We start from the raw sequence: 24,271 nt of genomic DNA, 5'->3' as shown, positions 1-24,271 counted from the left end.
AAATTATAAGGGGTCCATAATAGATTTTTTCAGATGCAAGTGGTCCATTATAGAATTTGATCCCCCAAAACTTAAAAAAAAATATTTGTAATACCAAAATTATTCGCAAACACCCAAATATACCTAATATATATTAGAAGTTTCAGATATTTTAAGTGTTCAATCGGGTCTTTGATAGGATTCTGACTGAACATAGACCTGCAGCTTCAAAATATTATAGTCAATAGGTATTTTAACCTAGATTCGGCTCTCGACTCAAACATGTATTTTCGGATCGGTTCCGTTCCGGTTTTCGGATCGGGTGAAATGCGTGCCTAATTAAATTACAATTGGAGTTGGATACACCTGATCTGGCCAATTTCATTGTAGACTAGACATGGACTAATATTCACAATTTTGAAGTTATAGCTATAAATTGTGAACTTTATTAAACGTAATGGTTTTTCTGTAATTATTTTGCTCGAAGTTTATAATAAGCTTTGATCTTTCGGCGGAGAGGCTAAAGGATGAGTAATCAGAGAAAGAGACCCAACGGAGAAAGAGAAGAAGACGACGAGGAGGACGATGCGGAAGGTATCGGCCAGTGGGAGAGAGCTTACGTCGACGACAGATCCTGGGAGGCCTTGCAAGAGGACGAGTCTGGGCTTCTACGGCCGATTGACACCAGTGCCATTTACCATGCTCAGTATCGCCGCCGCCTCCGCATGCTCTCCGCCGCCGCAGCTGGTACTCGTATCCAGAAGGGGCTTATTCGCTATTTGTACATCGTCATTGACTTCTCTCGGGTTAACTTCTAATCCTTTTTGTGCTCGAAAGGTCTGTGGAATTGAGTTGGGGATTGTGTGAATGTTAGGTTTAAAGTCGTTTCCTTTTAGTTGATTTGAGTGAAGCTCAACATATGCTGCTTTCATTGGAGCTTATATAGAATAGATGAGTGTAGGAGATCTCTGCTCTTTCGTCTTCGAGTGTCTCTATAGCTGGCTATGTGTTGTTTTGTAATTGATAATATCAGTATAAGTTGTTTTTTTGGCTAGTGCATATGAAGATGTTGATGATGAGACTGTTTAATGTGATCCTTACTAAGTTCTACCATTCTGGCAACATTGTGATTTGGATTCATAATCTAGGAAGCTTGTTTTACTTCTCGGGTTCAAATATTTCATCAGTTCTGTGATATGCAATGTCTTACACTTGGTATGTTTTCTTTTGTGTGTGTGTGTATGTCTCTAAAAGTCTATGGAATTGAGTTGGGGATTATATGAATGTCAGCTTTAAAGTCTTTTCCTTTTGTTGAATTGAGTGAAGCTGGGCATGTGCTGCTTTCATTGGAACTTATATATAGAGAAGTGTAATCTGCTTCTAACTTTGAAATCTTGGCTTCCGTGTAGGAGATCTCTGCTCTTTCGTCTTATTAACAGTGTCTATAGCTGAATCGGTGAATCTTTTGTAACTGATAATCTCACTTTAAATGGGTTAGCATATGAAAAATGCTAATAATGTTTCTTGTGATCCTTACTGACAACATTGTGATTTGGATTCATATTCCAGGAAGCTTGTCTTACTCCATGGGTTCCTTAATATGCAATGTCTTACACTTGATATGTTTTTCTTTTTGTGTGTGTGTGTCTAGGCAGCTGCGGAAACGGATTTCAGACCAAGCCGGATGGCAATAATGGCAAAACATGTTGAAGCTTTCATTAGAGAGTTCTTTGACCAGAATCCTCTGAGTCAGATCGGTCTGGTCTCTATAAAAAACGGAATCGCACATACCCTAACAGATCTTGGCGGTAGTCCCGAGTCGCATATACAAGCGTTGATGGGAAAGCTGGAAGCCGCGGGTGACTCATCTTTGCAGAACGCCCTGGAGCTTGTGCATGAGCATCTCAACCAGATCCCATCTTACGGTCATCGCGAGGTTCTGATATTGTATTCAGCTCTAAGCACCTCTGATCCAGGAGATATCATGGAGACCATTCAGAAATGCAAGAAATCAAGATTAAGATGTTCTGTAATCGGACTCTCTGCAGAGATGTTCATATGCAAACACCTATGCCAAGAAACTGGTGGATTGTATTCCGTTGCAGTAGATGAGGTGCATCTAAAAGATCTTCTGCTTGAACATGCGCCTCCACCTCCGGCAATAGCAGAATTTGCAATATCTAATCTGATCAAGATGGGTTTCCCACAAAGAGCTGCTGAGGGTTCAATGGCAATATGTTCGTGTCATAAGGAAGTTAAGATCGGAGCTGGTTACACGTGCCCGAGATGCAAAGCTCGTGTGTGTGAGCTACCTACGGAATGCACCATCTGTGGTCTGACGCTTGTCTCATCCCCACATCTTGCGAGATCATACCATCACCTCTTCCCAATTGCTCCATTTGATGAAGTTCCTACTCTTGCAAGTTCGAATGATCCTCGGAGAAAAGTGGGAAAGAGTTGTTTTGGTTGCCAACAGAGCTTACTTGGTGCAGGTAAACAATAAAACGCATATTGTTTGAACATCAGTTTATGTAGTAGTCTTCACACGTGTTTCTGAGGCCTTAGTACAACTAAATGGTAATTTAAACTTAAGGCAGGCTTAGTTCACCCTTGTTAAGGTGTACTGAGTCAGCGTCTCGGACTAGTTCACCCTTTTATCAACCGAGAGACCCGTTAGCTTGAATATAAAGGAGGGCTCATTGGTGCTTTTGTTTTGGTGCAGGGAACAAACCGGGACCATGCGTAACATGTCGTAAATGCAAGCACTATTTCTGTCTGGACTGCGACATATACATCCACGAGAGCTTACACAACTGTCCTGGCTGCGAGAGCACTCACCGTCCCAAATCTGTTTCCTTGATGGAAGAATGAGAGAATGTGTTCACACACACAATTTTTTCAAACACTAATTCTCTTTGTTTGAATAAAGGTTACAGATAATTAGTACAATTTTTCAAATGAAAGCTATATATGACTTACCTTTACCATTATTATTGGATTTCTAGCAGCAACGTCAGAATATGTATTAACTCCTGGTTAGATACGTGGTCGATACAGAAGACTTTCAAACACAAGCTGTCTTATTGGAAAATCCTCAAAGACAATAATAATATTCACGTCTAATTTTCTCGTAATTTGATCAGAGTAGCAATTATGACAAGCAAAAAAAAGAAGTCCAAAATGTCGTAATTGGTCTTATATAGTTTGTCTCCTTAGTGGGTATCGGTCTTAGTCGAAGACATAGTGAAGGACTTGTACCGTTTACAAGTCAAGTTAAGCAATGTGACTTTGGCTCTTATCATCGTTATATATGTATTGTAAGAATTTTACTGCAAAACTAAATCATACATACAAATTTCTTTTTGTTGGAAATGAAAATTCATTTTGCCGTGTACATCTTCACCACTTGTTTCTTTGGATGTGTCAGTGTGACCAGCTTCCCAGTTCCTCCTAGTCCGGACCAAGTTGAGATTCTTTTGGCTTTCAAGAATGAGTTTCCATCCCGCAACTGCGACCCTATCTGGAACACGCCGGATGTCGTGTTCCGTAGTCCAAACATAGGCTCTTGGACCAAAGAAGCTGTTTCCTTTGATGGAGTTGTGTTTGATAACGCCACAGGTGCGGTCACAGAGCTAAACCTTGGTGGTGCATGTATCAGCGGCACCATCCAGGCTAATAGTAGCCTCTTCAGATTCCAACACCTAAGGTACCTCCGTCTCTTTATCAACCACTTTGACTCTTCCCCATTCCCCTCCGGATTCGGAAGACTCGCCAACTTGGAATATTTAGATCTTAGCCAGAATGGTTTTATAGGAGAAGTTCCATCCTCAATCAGTAACCTAAGCCGTTTAACCTCCTTGGACCTCTCATATAACAAACTCACCGGTCGTTTTCCAAATATACATAACTTAACCCTTCTTTCTTCTATAGACCTTTCCTATAATCAGTTCTCTGAAACCATTCCTTCTTCTCTATTCACCATGCCTTCCCTATGGTATCTTGATCTGCGCCAAAATAATCTTAAAGACCCTCTTGAAAACATGACTTCTTCTCCAACCTCTAAGCTTGTGCATCTAGACATGGCCAAGAACCTTTTTAGTTCTCGAATCTTAGAACCTATCTCAAAGCTACCAAACCTCACACACCTCGACCTATCTTTTCAAAACACAACAACCTACACTATCAACTTCGATTACTTGCCGTTCAAGTCTCTAGAGTATTTGGATCTTTCCGGAAACAGCGTGTCAGTGCTTAATACCTCTTCCGAAAACTTGTCGTTTCTTATCTTGTCCAACTGCAACCTCACCGAGTTCCCCACGTCTATAAAGACCTTACAAAACTTTAGGGGACTAGACGTTTCCAGGAATAGGCTCAAAGGAAAAGTGCCTGAATGGTTATGGAAACTTCCTTCTTTGGGAAATGTAAATCTCTCTCAAAACTCCTTCAGTTTCTTGGAAGGTTCTCCAGAGGTGCTCCTTAACTCGTCTCTCTCCGAGTTAGATTTGAGTTCAAACACCTTCCACGGGTCCTTTCCTATTATCCCACCCACCATCCAGGTCATGGCTGCATCAAATAACTATTTCACTGGGGACATACCTCTTACACTCTGCAAAGCATCTCAACTGATACTCCTTGATCTGTCATACAACAACATCAGTGGGTCAATTCACCGGTGCTTGACAAATGTATCGGTGTTGAAACTCCGCAACAACGACCTCACTGGGAGACTTCCTGACATAGATAGTGATTCATTAGTACTACTTGATGTCGCCCACAATCATTTAAGTGGGAAGCTTCCAAGGTCTCTTGTGAATTGCACAAGCCTAAAGTTTCTAAATGTGGAAGGGAATAGCATCAGTGATACTTTCCCTTTCTGGCTGAAGACCTTGCCGAAACTTGAAGTCATTGTTCTGAGATCAAACAGATTCCATGGTCCCATATCTTCTTCTCCTGAGAGAACTCTTTCGTTTACAGCGCTGAGGATAATGGACATATCGCTTAACAACTTTGATGGGACTATCCCATCAGATTACTTTGCGAATTTGAGTGGACCTTTGGTTAATCCTCCTCAAGGGAATCGTTGGCCTGAGTACAGAGGAGACTGGCACTATAAATATCCTACCGAGCCGTGGTATTATCCTTCCATTGATGTTAGAAACAAAGGAAGAAACATGGAGTTGGCAAAGATCCCAGACACATGCACAATCATTGATTTTTCAGGAAATGGTTTTGGAGGGAAGATTCCAGAATCCATAGGTTTCTTGAAAGCTTTGATCGTGCTGGACTTATCTAACAACGGTTTCACAGGTCGTATTCCGTCGTCTCTGGCCAAACTCACACAGCTCGAGTCACTGGACCTATCTCGAAACCAACTTTCTGGAAATATTCCTCAAGAGATAAGGGTCCTCACGTTCTTGGCATACATTAACATGTCATATAACAGACTGACGGGACAAATACCACATGGTACACAGATTGGAGGGCAATCTAAATCCTCCTTTGAAGGGAATATCGATCTTTGTGGTCTTCCGCTTGAGGAGACTTGTTTCAGGGAAACTACTGGAGTACCATCAACACCACAGACACAAGAGATAGAACCGACAAAGCAAGAACAAGTGTTGAACTGGAAAGCAGCTGCAATAGGATATGGACCCGGAGTCTTGTTTGGAGTGGCCATTGGACAAGCCTTTGCTTCATATAAACCGGCCTTGTTCTATAAGTTGTTTCGCCTTTGAGTTTTGAATCATTTCTTTTTCTTCTTTTTTCTTTTGTCGAATCATTTGTATAATATCAGATTTCTCTCGTGGCTTTTGGATTTAATAAAAGAATAACACGAGTTTGTTTCTCTCAAGGTACAGTTTTGTTCTCTCTCGAACAACACGTGACCTTTACTCAAATTACTACATAAAATATATTGTTAACACATCTACATTTAGAAAAATAATTGTTATCATAAGATTCATAACTTATAACTTACATGCTTAAAACACCTTGTTCGGTCTCAGAAGCCTTCTGGACATAGCCGTGCTCATTATGTTACAAGAAAGGCAATTGCCTTAGAGCATCATTATTCCAGAGACCCATTTAGGGTCTCTTAATTTTTTTCAGGGAAATCTGTTTTTTTAGAGCAAAAAAATTGTAACTATGTTCTTTTAGACTAATTTATATTATTTTATGTCCTATTAGACTAATTTTTTCCAAAATGGCAGTAATGCCCTTAAAATTGTAATTTTTTTAAAAAGATATATATTGAGTTCGACAAGGGGGATCGATCGATCCCACTTTACAAGTTATAGTGGATCGATCGATCCCGATCATTATTCAGAACAAAAAAAACGCGAAATATATACTGATCGACCTGGTCCATTTCACTCGATCGGCGAAGGTCGATTTACACAGATCGACCGATCTGTAAGAATAGATCGATCGATCCCGTGTCGAGGAAAGAATCCCAAATCGATTTTTTTGGTTTTGTATGATTATATCCGGATTGATTCCCACTTGATTTGAACCGACCAAACATGATTTCAACTCTTTAAACTCGATTTTTCTGGGATGAAACCCATAATTTCCCATTCACGAATAAAGGGAGACAAAATCAAATTCTCACCCAAGTTCATTAACCCTAACTCACTCAATGTCACTCTGATTTGGACGATTATTTGGCCTAACCCATACGATTTCGTGAGGTGTTTACGAATCTATCACTCTTTAGTTTGTTCTGCAAAGGTCTGAAACTCTATCTCCACTTCTTTTTAAAGTTTGAAAATAGAAAGGTAAAAGGTAAATTTTTTGAGTTAGTTAGGATGTTTAGGCTTCAATCATGTGTTAAGGTGATGATTAGAGAAGATTTTGTACACAATCATGGCTTAAATCATATTTTTGGGATATATTTAGGAATTTTAGGTTTTGTTTAAAAAAAAAAAATTAAAACACCATAAAATTGAAATTAATATAGTGAGAATGCTAATTCTTTGACATTGGTTATTGATAAAGTATTAAGAGACATTATTTAACTGAGCTGTGATATTTTTTATTAATAGATATATGTTGTATTGTTTTCAATTTTCAGGTATAGAGTTGGAGTTGCCTAATCGTTTATACGGAGGGATTGGAACCTCAGGTTAAGAAGATTAATAACAGCTGCCGACTAAAACTTCTCGAGTTGCTGAAAGAAAAAATGGAGCCAGAATTCGATGAAGTTATGAAAGATCCCATTTTTTCACAGATTATGGTTATCCAGAAGAATGATCTGAAGTTTTCGGCGAGGTTGGTACACTCTTTCTTGTGTAAGGAGTTGATGACAAGCAAGAGACATGAGAAGTGGTTCACTTTCGCTAGGAGACCTCTGCGTTTTGGATTGCAAGAGTATCATGCTGTCACTGGTCTGAAAGTGAAGCGAGAGGATAATAGTGGGTTAGTGACATGGAAAGATGATGATGGTTTTTGGAGCAAGCAGATAAAGACAAATGGAAAAATAAATTTGCAGATCATTAAAAAGAAGCATTTGGAAGAGAGCAATACCTGGACTCGTCTTGCTTATCTTTCCTTTCTTCTTCTCGTTATGCTTGTCAGCATCATAATCATCTCCATCAACTTCACTTTGCTTCATCTTCCCTTTCCTCTTCTCGTTATGCTTAGCCCCCTTAACAATATTTGAAGCGGTCCCAATGTCACAAGGATTTCGCTCGTTCTCTTCACAAGTACTTGCATCAGTTGGCATCTTATTAAGATCAATGTCGATTTTATTTGGATTTTCTTGCTTTGCTTTATAGCTGACACACAATTGAGTTGACTGATGCTTCTTACAAAACCCTAGAAAATTTTGAACTTGCCTTGAGTTTCCAATGATCACTGGTGGACATTTTGATGAATTGATCAATCTAATAGGAAGGTAACTCAACTCCAAATCAGCATCTGTTTCTTCAAAACCAAAATCCTCTATAACATTTTTCCGTAACTCTTCCAGAGAAGACTTCAATTCCAAAGCAAGTAACCTTCTCCCTTTCTTTTTATCAACATTAAAACTCCAACCTGGAGATACAACCAATTCCCAAACACCACATGAAGCATAGACATGAATCATGGTAGAAATAATGTGAAACTTTTGTGAAAATTTTGTGAACAATCAATAGAATATAGAAGACGGCGAAGAAGGTTGCCAAGGTTTTTTTTGTCGCTTTTTTTTGTTCCTTTTTCGTTTTTTTTTTTTTTTTTTAAATCGATTTTTAAAAAAATATAAAAGTGAATATTCTCAAATATTTTTTTTCCATATTTTTAGGAACTGATTTCTTATCCGTAGAATACAACTAATATGTAGAAATCAGTTTCTACAGTTTTTTAGAATTATAGTAATGTTTAGAATTTGATTTCTACATGTTTTAGATTTATAGTAAATCTGTAGAAATCGGTTTCTACATGTTTTAGAATTAGATTAATGTGTAGATTTCGATTTCTAAGAATTTTAGAATGGTAGGTTAAGCGCGGAATGTGTATTCTACATATTTGTTGAATACTCCTATTTACGTAGATCACGTATTCTAAACATTGTAGATTCAACGAAAAAAATAGATTTCGTTTTCTACTTCGTAGTCATTTCTACTTTTTTTAGAACATAATCTGAAATTTATAATTTTAACTTTTTTATAACTGGAAAATATACCATTAAGTTCATATAGGTATTTTAACAAATGTTACTATTTTTTCAAATTTTTTTTGTTTGTAAAACTATTTATTAAAATTATTTTCATAAATATTAAAGGGTATTATAGGAAAATATGACACAAAATATAGATTAGTCTAAAGGGACATAGTTACTATTTTTTTGCTCTAAAAAAACAGTTTTCCCTTTTTTTTTAATACTTTTAAGTGTTAAAAGTTATTTAAGAAACCTACTTAAGAGACACCATAATTTTTTGTGCTCCAATAGGAATCTCTTATTTAGGGGTTCTTAAAAAAATGTTAACATTGTTTAATTAAAAATAAAATTTATTTATTAAATAAAATATTATAAAAGATAACATTTTAAACATAGATTTAAATAAAAAACTTAAAAACAAAGATTAGAAAAAAAAACTTCAAGACCATAGTCATCAGTTACCTGCTGCATTAGGTGGTTGACATCGCCTTCGGGAGTGGACAATGATGTTGAACCAGCCATGGCGTTCTCCATGAACTCAGCTTGGACCTCCATGTTCACAAACTGCTTCTCAAATGAATCCATCTGTCTCTGACATCTTCTGCAGATTGCCTGTTGAAAGAAACACTGAGCATATGAGAATCCAAAGTTGTTTAAAACACAATGAGCCTACTTAGACTTGTCTAGTTCATGCTATTGCACCTTTGTTGTGTTTCCATAAAAACCAAACCTTTATGTCTACCCGGTAAGAATAATGCAAGTCCACATTAACCTAAATGTCATAACTAAGTCTTAACCAAACTAAACCCTAATCAATGTTTAGCAGTACATCAACAGGCTCTTTCTCTAAGAGGAATAGAAAACATTTTTTCCTAGGATCTTTCTCTGAGAGGAATAGAAAACAGATTCACAGACAAGTATAAGAATGAAATGGAGACAAAAATGATCCTCACAGGCAAGAGAGCATATCAAAGATAAATAACAAACCTTTATCCTTTCAAGTCAAGTTGAGACGTGAGCCACGTCTTGCATTAAAAATGGGAGTGGAGAAGCTACAAGTAGCATTGACACACTATAAACATCACCAAAGAAGAAGAGATGAACCAAGTGGGTTATACCACTTGTAAGCAAGTGGGTTACTGCTCTTAAGTCCATGTAACAAGTCGTTAACAACCAAATCAATCTACTACACATGCAAATAAACTAGTACTTTATAGTTTCACTGCTTACCTCATACTTAATGCACTACAAGAAAACACGCCGAATTCCGACGGAGATTCCGACGGACCTCAATGTCGTCGGACGTTTGTGACGGATTACTGACCAATTTCCGACGAAAACCAAAAATTTGAAGTCGTCGGAATATACCGACGAACTTCCGACGACATTCCGATTAACAGTACAGTCGTCGGTATTCCGTCGGAATTTTCCGACGAATTTCCGACGAACCATGTGACCGTTGCCGACAAATATATATGACCGTTGTATAGCCGTTTGAGATTGGAAAATACCGACGGAATTCCGGCGGACTTCTTTACATCCGTCGGAATTTCGTCGGAAAGTCGTCGGAGGGCCGTAAGCAATTTCCTATAAATACAGCCCCTCCTCATTCAACTCATTCACACTTCATTCTCTGTTCATTCTCTTTAGTCATAACAATTCCGTGAAAATCATGTCTTCAGAAGTTTATTATCGTTCGTGGATGGATAAACCTCATTTGGATCCGAACACCAATTTGCTTACGGAATAATATGTTCAAGGGATTGGAGAATTCATGAGGCTTGTTCAACAGCAACCGGATGCAAAAAGTGGTATGTTAAGATGTCTCTGCTCTACTTGCAATAATAATAAGGTTATAAAAGAATTTGATGTTTGGACTCATTTGTATATGAAAGGGTTTTCACGTAATTATAAAGTTTGGTACCTTCATGGGGAAACTGGTTATGAATATGGTAGTACTAGCGAACCTCAGCCTGTTAGTGAACTTCAGCCTGATATTAGGTTAGAAGAATCTAGAACGGATATAGATTATGGTGTAGGTACTGAGCAGATGGTACATGATCATTATAGAGGGGAAGAACTAAATCCTGAATCTAGGAGATTTTTTGACATGTTGGATGCTGGAAAACAACCTTTGTATCAAAATTGTAGAGATGATCATTCAGTCTTATCATCTGCAACTAGATTAATGGGTATTAAGACAGACTATAATTTGGCTGAAGAATGTATGGATGCGATTACTGATTTTGTCAAAGGTATTCTACCTGAGGATAACCTTGCACCGGGTTCATACTACGAGGTTCAGAAACTTGTTGCCGGTCTTCAACTACCGTACGAAGTGATAGATGTATCTATTGACAACTGCATGATCTACTGGAGAGCGGATGAGACACGGAATGTATGCAAATTTTGTGGGAAACCTCGTTATCCGGAGACGAGGGGAAGAATTCCGATCCCATTCAAAAGAATGTGGTATTTGCCTTTGACGGAAAGATTGAAGAGGTTGTATCAGTGTGAGCGCACAGAAAAAGCAATGAGATGACATGCAGAGCATTTCACAAATGGTGAGATTAAACATCCTTCAGATGCGAAGGCTTGGAAACATTTCCAGTCAACATATCCAGAATTTGCGGAAGAGAGAAGAAATGTTTATCTTGGATTATCTACTGATGGTTTCAGCCCATTTGGAAAGCATGGAAGACAGTATTCTCTATGGCCAGTTATTGTGACACCGTACAACTTACGGCCGAGCTTGTGCATGCGACGAGAGTTTTTGTTTCTCTCAATTCTCGTCCCCGGGCCAGATCATCTAAAAAGATCACTAGATGTATTTCTTCAACCACTGATATATGAGTTGCAACAACTATGGGCGCATGGTTTTGAGACATACGATGTTTCGTGCAAAGAAAACTTTCATATGCGGGCAGTACTTATGTGGACAATAAGTGACTTTCCAGCATATGGTATGTTATCTGGATGGACAACACATGGGAGGCTATCATGTCCATATTGTCAAGATGACACAGATGCTTTCCAACTAAAGAACGGAAGGAAAACGTGTTGGTTTGACTGTCACAGACGATTTCTACCACCTGATCATCCATACCGCAGGAGTAAGACTTCGTTTACGAACAACAAGCAGGTGTTTGATGGTCCACCTGAGGAAGTTAGTGGGAAAGATTTGTTGAAGCAGTTTAGGTATTTTGATGCAGAAAGGACGCCAGATGTAGGTGGACATGAAAACATTCGAGTCAGTGCGGTTGGAGAGCTACATAACTGGCACAAAAAGAGTATTTTCTGGGATCTGCCATATTGGGAGAGTCATCTATTGCGGCATAATTTAGATGTCATGCATATTGAGAAGAACTTCTTCGACAATCTGATGAACACAGTCCTTAACATCCAAGGTAAAACGAAGGATAATTTGAAGTCAATGTTGGATTTAGTCGATATCTGTGATCGTTCTGAACTTCATGTTGATGAGAACGGTACGACCCCTTTTCCCATTTATCGGCTGGATGGTGCTAGAAAAGAAGAGTTCTTTGATTGGATTACAGATAAAGTGAAATTTCCTGACGGATATGCATCAAATTTGGGGAACTGCGTTGATAGAAGCGAAGGAAAGTTTACTGGCTTGAAGAGTCATGATTGTCATGTAATTATGCAGCGCCTCCTTCCGTTTGCTTTTTCAGCATTATTGCCACGTAATGTTCATGAAGCAATTGCAGGTATCTTATATTTTTACAATTTAATTTATTTTTATATTTAACAATTATGCTTATAAAAACTTAATACTTACGAAAATTATGTTTTTTATCTATGTAGGGATTAGTGTTTTTTTCCGCGACTTATGCAGCAGAGTAGTGACTGAAGAGGGTATTAATAATTTGAAGACAAACGCACCAGTCAGCATGTGCAACCTTGAGAAGATATTTCCTCCATCATTCTTTGATGTAATGGAACATCTTGCTATTCATCTCGCAAGAGAATTGGAACTTGGTGGTCCTGTGCAGTACAGATGAATGTATATTTTTGAGCGTTATATGCATCATCTGAAGAAGATGATCAAAAATCAAAGCAGGGTGGAAGGATTTATAGTGGCACAGGTGATCAATGAAGAAACTGCAATCTTTGCTGAAAATTATTTTCCACAAGAAGTGCATACAAAACACCGAAGACCTGCTGAGCATGATGATAGAGGGGAGAGAGCAACATATCATGTTACTGTCCCAAGCATGTTCAAGGAAATAGGACGACTTAGTGGAAAATTCACGAAGCGGAGACTTACAGACACTGAGCACGCTCATTTGCAAACATATTTGCTCACCAACTGTGAAGATGTTCTACAATATGAGAGGTAAAAATATTTATTCATTTATTGTTAGATTAATATTCAATAAATTTATTTCATATTGATAATATTTTTGTATATAGTGTATATATGGCGGAGTTGCGTATGACTCACAGGCATGCAACAGAAGATGAGCTTCGACAACTTAGAGATAACGGATTTTCTGCGTGGCTTCGTAGTTATGTGAGTCATATATCATATTACCCTATGCAAATGATTAGTTTAAATTTAATATAAACTAATTAACTTTTCAATCATATATGTTTTTAATTTATAGGTGAATGATGGTTTGGCCAGAGGTCTTGTGTTCGATGATTGGATACGCGAATTTGTGCAGGAACCAAACTATGTGGTCAAATCATATCCTAAATTTTGTACGCGAGGATATGCATTCACAAGGAAAGGTCATTATAAGACAACATAATACATATGATGCTGGTGTTTCATCTTCTTCCGGTGACGATGTCTACTACGGCAACATAAAAGAAATATTGGAAATCCAATTTCCTGGAATGGTTGGATTGCGTTGTGTAGTATTCTATTGTGATTGGTATGACACCACCCCATATAGAGGAGTGAAGATTGATGCGTTTGGTGTTACATCAGTTCATTCGCGGCGGAAACTTCAATATTATGATCCCTTCATTCTTGGTTCGCAAGCTGATCAGGTATGTCAATCTATTCATAATTTTTTACCAATCTAATTAATTAATGTTATATATTTTACTAATACTTGTATAATTGATATGTATAGGTGTGCTACATCAGTTACCCTCGGGTGATGTACAGAGACGATCCATGGGTTACTGTAACGCAAATCAACCCAAGACGACGAGTGGATGGAACTTCTGATGATCCGGGGGTCATGCCAGTTGAACTATTGGTTCAACAACCAGGTCGAGAGCATCTCCCGGTTCTCCAACCCAACCCACGACGAGGACATAGCACTTGGTTAGTATTTTTTTTATTTGTACCATTATGTTTTTTTCCATTAATTAACTTGCTAACTTGTATTTTTTTTAAAGGTTCACCAAGTCGAAAAATGGCATTAGCAGGAGCATCAACCAGATGATGTACTCCATGCTCCGTTTTGGATATTCAAAGTGGAATGTGATCCCTTCCGACAAACGAGAGTTGTGGTTTCGTCAGTTTGCGGTATAGTAACTCTTCATTTTTTAAAAGTTTTTACATTTTTTAAATATATTTACTTATTAAATTATGTTTGTTTTGTAGCAAGAGTTCAACTGGCACTCCGATCTCACGGAAACAGTCCGTAAGAAATTCAACGAAAAGGCCATGGACTCTTATACGAAGCAGATAAACGCGTGGAAGACAGTTTGGCAGAAGAACAAGAGGCCACGGTTCATCAACGGGACGGTGTGGGAGCAGTTGATAGCTCATTGGGAGAAGGAAGAAACTTCAGAGACGTCTTCTAGGAACTCCAAGAACCGGAAGAGCGATCGTGGCGGGAAAGGTATGTATGTGCACAACCTCGGCGCTTGCTCTATGTCTACTAAGGAGGATGAACTTGTAAGTTTTTTATTATTATTTATCTTTATATTTTTTAAATAAATATTTTATATATTCCTTGGCTAATAATGGCGGTTTTTTTAGATCGAAGCAAATGACGGTAATCCCGTTGATCGTCTCCAACTCATTAAGGTGGCTCACACTAACAAGACGACGGGTCAAATTCAGGACCCCGTGATCAAAGGTGTCGTTGATTTGGTGGAAGCTGAAATAGTATCTCAATCTCAGCCTCTCTCTGATGACGGCGATTCTACGGGAGCTTCAACCAACTTGTCTCTATTGCAAATAAATGAGATGGTTGAAAAGGTAATTTTTTTATTAATATATTTTTTTTATAATATCGATTACTAACTTGTCCCTATTTACTAACTTTAAATATTTTTATAGGCGGTTCCTAAAAGGAAAGGAGGCCGTTTAGTTGGGTTGGCCCGCCGTGCTTCTTCGTATCTGGCATCTTCTTCGCAAGCTCCGTATGCCGATCCCATGATTCTCGAGGAGCTACATGACAAAGATGAACAGATTGGGGCATTGGAGGAGCAGAACACCACTATCATTTCTGAGAATGCCACTATCTGTTCGGAGAATGTCACTTTCCTTGCTGAGTTGGCATCCCAGAAGAAGTTCAACACCGAGATAATGCAGAAGCTAGATCGTTTGATGTCTTCGAGTTCTTCTTAGTTTTTTCGGCTATTTAAAACTTTCTGAATGTTGTTTTTCTATTTCGGTTTGTATGAATTTTAAACTTTCTGAATGTTTTTTTTCTATTTCGGTTTGTATGAATTTAAATTCTATAATATTATTAGTTTTAAATTTCTGATTCTTTTAATTTATTAATTAATTTTTAATATAAAAAAATATATAAAAATGCAAATTTAATTCATTTTTAAAATTGGTATATTCCGACGAACTCTGGGCGTCGGAATATACCGACGGACAACGGTTCATCGGAATATACCGACGAACCAACATCCGTCGGAATATACCGACGAACCAACATCCGTCGGAATATACCGACGAACCAACATCCGTCGGAATATACCGACGAACCAACATCCGTCGGAATATACCGACGAACCAACATCCGTCGGAATATACCGACGAACCAATATCCGTCGGTATATTCCGACGAACCAATGTCCGTCGGTATATTCCGACGCCCAGAATTCGTCAGAATATACCGAGGAATCCACTCTGTCGGAATTGTCCGAGGAACGTTCTCCGTCGGTATATAGTTTTTCCGATGAACTCTGGTCTCGTGTGTCCGCATTGTAATATCGTCGGAAGTTCGTCATAATGACGTTTCTCGGTATTCGTCAGAAAGTCGTCGGAAGTTCTGACGAAATTCCGACGAAATTCCGACGAATTTTTTTTTTTCCGACAAAACGATACCGACGGATAGGTTCGTTAGAAATTCGTCGGAATCGGTCTATTCCGACGAATTTCTGACGATTTCGGCCATCAGAATTCCCCTGTTTTCTTGTAGTGATGCGAGGGATCTCAGGGAAGAACTCTCCTTCCCAATCACCAGAACCGCTACACTTCGCTCCCGACTCCGCAGGACACGTTTGTGGATCAGCAGACTTCACACGAATCAAATGAATAAGTAAACTTTAGAAGAAGCTCAGAAACATTTTAATGATCGAAAAAGATTAGAGCTTTGGACTTACCACCAGAAATAACGCAGTGTTTGAGCAGAGACTGATCATAAAAATTTCAACTTTCTTCATAGTGTTCAACCAGAAGAACAAAACCCTGAACAATGGCGATTGGTGAGAATAAAACAATGGCGATTGGTTTGAGCTTAAGCCCAGAAATCCAGATGCAAACTCAGAGGTCTTGGCATCAATCGCTGCAGAAGAGAATCAATTGATCATTCAAAATCTGAGAATTACAGAGGAGGGAGAGACAAAATCAACTCACATGGTCTGGTTCGGGCTTCTGGCGAATGGTTTCGATGATGATCAACGTCCACGAATGTCACGCTTCTCTTGCGTTTCAAATCTATACCAATAGGAACGCAAAAAACTCAGTACAGAGATAGTAAAACGAAATTGAGGATTGATGATACCTACCTTTAGACTTTACACCGGCGAAGAAGGAGAGGAGAGATGAGAGAGAGGAGGAGACTTTGACGCGTGTCCCATAAGCGACGTTTTCTTCTAGTAAAAGGTAATTTTTTTTTTTAAATCACAATTAATTTAAGAAACCCTCGTAACAAACTCCGATAATGATGCTCACCTCTAATGGTGGTTTTAGGAAGAGTTCTAAACATTTTAAGAAAAAAGAAAATAAGAGAAAAAATAGGAAAAACTTCTTGACTTAAAAGTTATAAAAAAACTGTTAGTCTATTCAAAATGTTAAAAAAAAAAAGAGTCTATTCAAAGAACACGTCATTCTACTAAAAAGAATAATAATTTTAACTACTTTTATGAAAATAAAACATAAATGAATAATTATAATATTAGTACTTTTTTCTTTTCAAAACTTCTATAGTCTCTACCTGATCGAGGTGCTCTTAGGTCCCCAACTTACATCCTATATTTTGGGACTCTTATTTTTATATATCATTTAACTTTTTATAATTTTATAGATAAAAAATTTCTGTTAGCTTTAATATATGCAAAAATTTTGTTGCTATAAATTTATTTACACTATCTAGATATATTTCATATTATGCTATTATAGAATACTAGGAAACAAATCTGCGCGTTCGCGCGGATAGTTAAATACTTTACTACAAATATAAATTATAAATATTAATAATATATATACTTGATGATTATATATATTTTAAATTATTATTTTTTATTTATCTTTCAAATTTATTAAATATATATCATTTTATTTTATGCAAGTTTTGAAAAATATACCATACACATATAAAAACATCAGACAAAAAAGAATTATGAAAACAAAGATAAAATGTTATCAATGTTAGATACTCAAAAAGAACAAGCAGATTTGTAGAATTGTTTTAATGACCTACCACAAAAAAAAAAATAGAACAAAATAGCAATTTGTTAACAAATTCATTTAAAATTACAAAATAAAAAAAAAAATCAATGGATGCCTTAACTTTTAATCTCAATCTCAATCTTAATCTTATGTAAGTAAATCATATATATAATAGATTAATCTAAAACATTTAACTAAAAGTTTCCAATAGAAAATTATGATATGCAAATTTAAAAGTGAGTTCCCCATGTATTTTAACAAACAAAACACAGAAGAAAATTATATTGTGATTTGATAAAAGACAATGGGTGAATGAAATATTATTTAATGGAAATAAAATGCCAAATATAAGTTACAGGGAGTTTTCCAGGATAAAAAAAATGTTTTAAGAATTGAGTAGTATAGAATAATAAAAAAATAAAGAAATCACTGTAAAAGGCAAACTATTTGACGGATGTCTTCTGTTTTCCCAATGAACCCTGGATATCAGTAGAATTTTTATAAATTAATAATGTTGGTGATTTGAAATTTTATTAATTTCTAGAGATATTAATTTACAAAAATTTCTTTATTTAGACTTTTTATTTTAAGATAAAAAATATTTGATTTTAGTGTATAGACATTAATTTTTATATTTTAAAATTTAACATTTATATTAATTTTATTATAATATTTGGTGTATATAATATATATTGCATAGAACTGAAATGTGGTTCTAGATATAATATTACTAAATCTAATAAAAATATATATATACTTTTAAGAAAATATAAAGATAATTACATTGTGAATATAGAAAAACAATATAATAATAAGTTCTTACTTATATAAAACATATATACATATAAATTATTAATTTATAATTTTAATGGGACCATATATTTACATTTCTAATATATAAATCTAAACCATTATATTAGAATTTCCTAAAAACCAAATTCGTGTGCGAACAACATGCAGAGATGTCGAACAATGTAATGAGAGCTTGTGAGCCGAATGGGGACAATAAGATGGTGGGACACTGGTTCAGTCCAGGGGTTGGTTCTTGTGTGGCATATTTCTGAGCTTCTCCATCCAAACTGAGAGTTATCTGATTGATTGGAGCGAAGTCCTGAGTCTGGTGGGTGCCAAAGTTGGAGGATAATGCGTCAGGCTGGTTTCAGAGAACATCGACTACTTTCACTCTCAGCAGTGGACGGCAAACAGCTGAACCACCATTAAAAATATTACAAAAAAGAATAACATGCATGGAGGTACAACGTACCATTGTTCAGCTATAAATCTTTTTTTTTTTTTTTTTTTTTGACAAAAGATTTAAAAGGGTTAAACCCGGATCTATTAAAGACACAGACCTAACCCCCGGGTGGGAGGTGCAACTCACGGATGGATCCTCTCCCGGGTATTCAAATGGGCCGTAAGCATGGGCCCATATCCGCGTGGCCACATGTGGAGCTAATAATTTCGCACTAGAAGGGAATCGATCCCTGACTTGGCAAAGTATTTTTTATTATATATAAATTTCAAGAGGTGCCAATCCATTGTTATCCGAGGGAAAGCATTGATTCGGGAAATCAAAAGATGTTGTTTGCTTTTAATAAATGATGACATCATTTTTTAAAATAACCCAACTTGTCCGTTAGATTGCATAATTAAAGGAAGCTTGACCAAAATATACTTGCTTTCTTTAGAATTCTTTGTCTATCTCATAAGTAAATTATAACTGGGATAAGACATGCGCAAGGTTTATTTATATATATTATCGATAGTTTTTTTAATATATTTGATCATTTTATTTATATATATAAAATATTTTTTGTTGTTATTATATAATTTCTTTCCGATGGATCAATTTTTATTAAAAAATAATGAAACAAAACTATAATTAATATATCATGGGTTGATCGGATTGGACATTAAAAAAATTATGACATAAAAACCTTATTTTTTCCATCGAACACATTCTTGAAAAAAGTGAACAGTATTGTTTTCACAGTTGAATTATTTTGACTTTTATCTTCCATATGGTTTTGAAAGCTTTCAAATCAACCATCAAATTGATACATGTCATTTTAATGTTCTTAGTCGTATATTTAAGGAAAACATACATTTTTGTAATTTAAAGTCGTTTTAAAAAATTCAAAATATAACATCTAAGAAAAAATCTAACATATAGGAAATATATAATATAAGGTGTCCCCATTTTTGTATTTTAAAGTCGTTTTAAAAAAAATATAACATATAAAGTTTCCTCATTTTTGTAATTTAAAGTCATTTTAAAAAATTCAAAATATAACATATAAGAAAAAATATAATTTTTTAATTATATGGTTAATGTGATTGTTTATTTTTTAATAATATAAAATTAATCAAAATGAAGAAGGATGCAAAAATTGTTATCAAATATTTATTATTCATAATCATTAATTGTCATATATATGTAAATCATATTAGGTAATTTTGTAGCTTTTATTTAGGGAAAGAATACACACTTCTTATATTTTAGGTTAATATAATGTTCTCTATTGGACATTAAACAAATTATGACATAAAAACCTTATTTTTTCCAGCGAACACCTTCTTGAAAAAAGTGAACAATATTGTTTTCACAGTTAAATTATTTTGACTTTTATCTTCCATATGGTTTTAAAAGCTTTCAAATCAACCATCGAATTGATACATGTCATTTTAATGTTTTTAGTCGTATACTTAAGGAAAACTTACATTTTTGTAATTTAAAGTCGTTTTAAAAAAATTCAACATATAACATATAAGAAAATTCTAACATATAAGAAAAATATAACATATAAGGTATACTCATTTTTGTATTTTAAAGCCGTTTTAAAAAATATATAACATATAAAGTTTCCTCATTTTTGTAATTTAAAGTCATTTTAAAAAATTTAAAATATAATATATAAGAAAAAATCTAATTTTTTTATTATATGGTTAATGTGATTGTTTAAGTTTTTTTTAATAATATAAATTTAAACAAAAATGAAGAAGGATGCAAAAATTGTTATCAAATCTTTATTATTCATAATCATTAATTCCCGTATATATGTAAATCATATTAGGTAATTCCGTAGCTTTTATTTAAGGAAAGAATACACACTTCATATATTTTAGGTTAATATAATGTTCTCTAGTGTTATATAATTATGGAATAATGTGACACCATTAGATTAAACTATACTTTATATTAGATGCTCTAGAATTCTTTGAAATGGAATTTAGAAGCCATTTAGAGTGCCACCTAAGATTTGAAAGTTTTTTTAATTAATAAAAAATTAAGGTTCTAATTTTTCAAATGCTTCTCAATTAATATACAGGACATGAGCACGAACGTCTTTCTTCTTCTCTTTCAGCCGAAGTCACAGCATTATTATTGACTTGTTGATCTCTTTCTCCTTTCCGTCGAAGTTACAGTTGTGTTGGAATCAATACAGTGAGATTTATCAATGGATTTTGATGGCTTTTTAGAAGTAGAGAAAGTCTGAAGAAGGGAGTTCTGTAACATATTTTCCGGTGAGGAATATGGCGCCTCTGGTTGCTTGTCATTCCTCCACGACTCCTTCATCCGGATCCATTACGATGGCTTTCAATGGCACGGCTGCTTCCTCCGGTAGCGGTGTCTGCTGGTGACAATGGTGGCTTCTCCATTAACAGCATCAAAGCCGAGGGATGAAGAGAGGGAAGGAGAGCATGATGATCACAATAGTATAACAATGGCAACTTGCGACCATTCACGATTGAATAATGGTAGCTGGCATTTTGTAGAGCAAATGTATATACAACGCCTCCGTTATAATAGATTAGATGTGCCCTTGCTGAAGTTTCTTTGGCCAGAGGTATAATAGATTATTTAAATCAGAATAGATAATAAAGGGTGTGCATTAGAATCAACCATATAATATCGGTAAAACTGTTGATCATTTCTCTGGTTTATTGGCAAACTGATAGATAAATGACCCTATAACAATAAAAATTGAAGTTTCATTCTAGTAGCTGATAAGTGCTTACATCCTGAAGATTAAAATAGTCCTACAAAATATTGAATGGCATAGATCTGTAAATCATAATGCAATTTTGGAAAACACTCTCGTTAAAAGAATTCTCTTCTTATTGTCTCTTCTACGAGTTACCCTGCAGTTAGAAAAGGGAAAAGATAACTGAATATTAGAATGAAAGATACAAGAAACAGCCGAAACAAAGATGTCATTTACTAATTAATTTTACTATTTTTGCTGGATGCAACACCAGTTGTGTCTAAGGTGGTCATATCTTCTAGTGATCCCGTTTCTGGCATCTTCCCTAATTGTAGAGAGAGAGAAGAGTAAATAAGTCAGTTTGTCAGATCTCAAAAGCCATTAAAGACTTCCAGATGAAATTTTAAACCTCAATATCTAACAAATCACAGTATGACCAATATTAATCAAACCAGGGATCTCCTCTGAAACAAGTGCAAGATATTGCTCCATTGCCTCCTCTTTACTCATGTTTCCAAGTTTTTATAGAACAAGTATGTTCATCTTCCACCGTTCGAACAATAACTCATGGCGTTCATCACCGGTTTCTCCACTTCTTTCTTCTGCGGACCCTCTCGGTCCGTCTTCTTCACGAACTACCATTCTCCTTTGCTACCACATCCTCCGGCGAGACAGCAACCAGGAACTCATCAGCTTCCACAGTTTTAATCACCAATTCTTCGCCTTTAGCAGGTTCTTGAAGTTCATCAAGAACTCGTTAATCTTCACTTCCAAACCCATCCACACGTTCCACATTCTCATCAACACCAACTCGGAGTTTCCTCTCCCTCTTGACCACTGTGCATAGGAGAAGCGATGATTCAAAATGTTGCAGTCTGCTCACTCGTCAGATTCTAATTACGTTGTTACTAATGTAGACCAAAACAAAGTAATGCACTAAACACAATGATCGATAAGCAACCAACCGAAGTGAAATTATTTGAATACAACGACCTTAGCAAATAGAGATTTCGGAGACAGCAAAAAAGGCAACAACGTAAACAAAAATTTATGAAAAGTTCAGAAAAAGTTAAGGTGTTTGGGTATGTTCTTCTAACTTTTTCAAATATGCAAAGCCATATACAAAAAAAAAAAAAAAAACACACAAAATAGTGAAAGAGAGACAAAGAGTAACCCGGATCGCGTGGGTAATTTATTTTAGGGTTCAACTTCACCTCATATGTTTGAATCGAACTGTTCGACTAAGCCAGATTAGAAGAAGAGGAAAAACAGAGAAAAAGGCCGAGATATACAGAAATACTAAACCAATGAAAGAGAGACAATGAAACCAAAACACAGCAGAATATAAATTCAATTCGGAAAGAATACGATGAATAAAGAATTATCGTTCTCAATAAAGCAAATACAGTAATTGTTCTCAATAACACAAAAAAAAATTCATACTGGAAGGCGATTTACTTTAAACACAAAAAATGGATCGAGAGTTTCAGAAGATTTACCTTCATAAAGGAAGCTTCAATGATCGAGGATGTTAATGGCAACTCACTGGTCATGAATGGTGGATGATCGGGAGATAAAATTTGGTTTGTCAGAAAATCGAATCAGAAATCATGAGTAAAAAGAAAAGTGAGAAAAAGAGGAACAGTAAACTGATTATCAAATATAAACAGAGGAAGAGATGTGAACCAAAGGTCACAGTTCCAGTAATGGACGCAATGCTTCACTACAGACACGAAGCTTCGGTAGCCCTTCGATTAAAAGGTTTGCTAATTTCAACCGTTGGATTAAATTCTATTTTTTTATGATGACATCACCTAGAAAATCAGAACCCCTAGATTGATTTTAAAATCAATCTGGAACGTTAAATCTTCTTTTTTTTTCCTATAAAAAAAATGATGACATCATCACTTAACACAAATTAGGTTTGCTATTATATATTGATAATATTTAAACTTTCATATGTATTCTTAAAATCTTTTTGCTTTATTTTTGTCTTCATTTTTAATTTTTTTTATCATAATTTTTTTTAGCTCATGTAGTTTTATTTGCAAATTTGTAATAATACATATCTAAGTTGCCTTTTAGCCTATTTAAATCAACATATATTTAATTAAATATTACAAATCGTCTTAGATAATATTGAATATTTGTATATATGTTTTTACTTTTTGTTTACAAAACTGAATAGCTTATATATTTTTTAAGAAATAATATGTTTTGTTCTTCATATATATTTATAAATATTAAATATATGGTTTTGAGAGTTTTATGTGATACAAAGTTTATTACTAAATTTTAGGAAAAACAATTATTTTTGCCTTAGGCCCCTCAACACCTAGGCACTGCGCTGCTCCTGGAGACGACATGAAAAGTCTTAGCATCCGAGAAAACAAAATGAATTTCTGGTTTTGAGAACGGCAAACGATACTCAAGCACTATGGATGAATTCTACGGGATGATGGATCGAACCAAGCTAGTTAGGATCATTTAAACTGAGTAATTTTGTTCGAACCAAGCACTATTTCTGTCTGGACTGCGACATATACATCCACGAGAGCTTGCATAACTGTCCTGGCTGTGAGACCATTCACCGTCCCAAATCAGTTTCCTTGATGGAAGAATGAGGGAATCTGTTCACACTCGCACACTTTTTCAAACACTAATTGGTTTTTTTTTTTTTTTGACAAAGTGAAAATTTGTTTGTTATTCTCGACAGGTATTTTTATTATACAGTTAATGGTTGATCTGTGAGGAATAATGTTAGAGCATAGCATACTAATAATTAACTTAAGAAAGAGTTTGCTGGACAAAGTAACAAAGGATACATAAAAG

At 35.6% G+C, this 24,271-nt stretch overlaps 3 protein-coding genes and 1 long non-coding RNA gene across 7 annotated transcripts; 2 read left to right on the top strand and 2 right to left on the bottom strand.

Annotated features, from left to right (window-relative positions):
* The first annotated feature begins 479 nt into the window (after nucleotides 1-479).
* Nucleotides 480-24,236, top strand: LOC125591587 (general transcription factor IIH subunit 2-like). Of its 2 annotated transcripts, XM_048766043.1 has the most exons (4): nucleotides 486-785; nucleotides 1,631-2,471; nucleotides 2,702-2,891; nucleotides 24,137-24,236. In XM_048766043.1, the coding sequence occupies exons 1-3, from the start codon at nucleotides 507-509 to the stop codon at nucleotides 2,848-2,850; spliced, it is 1,269 nt and encodes a 422-aa protein (XP_048622000.1). In that variant the 5' UTR covers nucleotides 486-506; the 3' UTR covers nucleotides 2,851-2,891; nucleotides 24,137-24,236. The 2 variants fall into 2 exon arrangements, with proteins under 2 accessions (XP_048621999.1, XP_048622000.1); XM_048766042.1 differs by lacking the exon at nucleotides 24,137-24,236 and having other exon boundaries at nucleotides 480-785; nucleotides 2,702-2,969.
* On the top strand, nucleotides 3,192-6,006 carry LOC125591586 (receptor-like protein 54). Its single transcript, XM_048766041.1, has one exon. It carries the CDS (start codon nucleotides 3,351-3,353, stop codon nucleotides 5,712-5,714), a length of 2,364 nt encoding a protein of 787 aa, XP_048621998.1. The 5' UTR covers nucleotides 3,192-3,350; the 3' UTR covers nucleotides 5,715-6,006.
* LOC125591588 lies at nucleotides 7,089-10,122 on the bottom strand. Of its 2 annotated transcripts, XR_007327661.1 has the most exons (4): nucleotides 9,605-10,122; nucleotides 9,080-9,229; nucleotides 7,504-8,013; nucleotides 7,089-7,366 (listed from the first exon to the last, which is right to left on the bottom strand). XR_007327661.1 is itself a non-coding variant. In XM_048766044.1 (2 exons), the coding sequence occupies exons 1-2, from the start codon at nucleotides 8,063-8,065 to the stop codon at nucleotides 7,359-7,361; spliced, it is 570 nt and encodes a 189-aa protein (XP_048622001.1). In that variant the 5' UTR covers nucleotides 8,066-8,160; the 3' UTR covers nucleotides 7,089-7,358. The 2 variants fall into 2 exon arrangements, 1 of the variants encoding a protein (XP_048622001.1); XM_048766044.1 differs by lacking the exons at nucleotides 9,080-9,229; nucleotides 9,605-10,122 and having other exon boundaries at nucleotides 7,504-8,160.
* On the bottom strand, nucleotides 21,427-24,119 carry LOC125591589. Of its 2 annotated transcripts, XR_007327664.1 has the most exons (3): nucleotides 22,939-23,191; nucleotides 21,690-22,276; nucleotides 21,427-21,596 (listed from the first exon to the last, which is right to left on the bottom strand). It is a non-coding gene; the product is annotated as an uncharacterized LOC125591589 (long non-coding RNA). The 2 variants fall into 2 exon arrangements; XR_007327663.1 differs by having other exon boundaries at nucleotides 21,427-22,276; nucleotides 22,939-24,119.
* Nucleotides 24,237-24,271: the final 35 nt, after the last annotated feature.

Source organism: Brassica napus, chromosome C8 (genome assembly GCF_020379485.1).
Source record: "Brassica napus cultivar Da-Ae chromosome C8, Da-Ae, whole genome shotgun sequence".
Taxonomy (NCBI): domain Eukaryota; kingdom Viridiplantae; phylum Streptophyta; class Magnoliopsida; order Brassicales; family Brassicaceae; genus Brassica; species Brassica napus.
The sequence above is the reverse complement of the archived record's forward strand: the minus strand, read 5'-3'. Positions and strand labels throughout refer to the sequence as shown.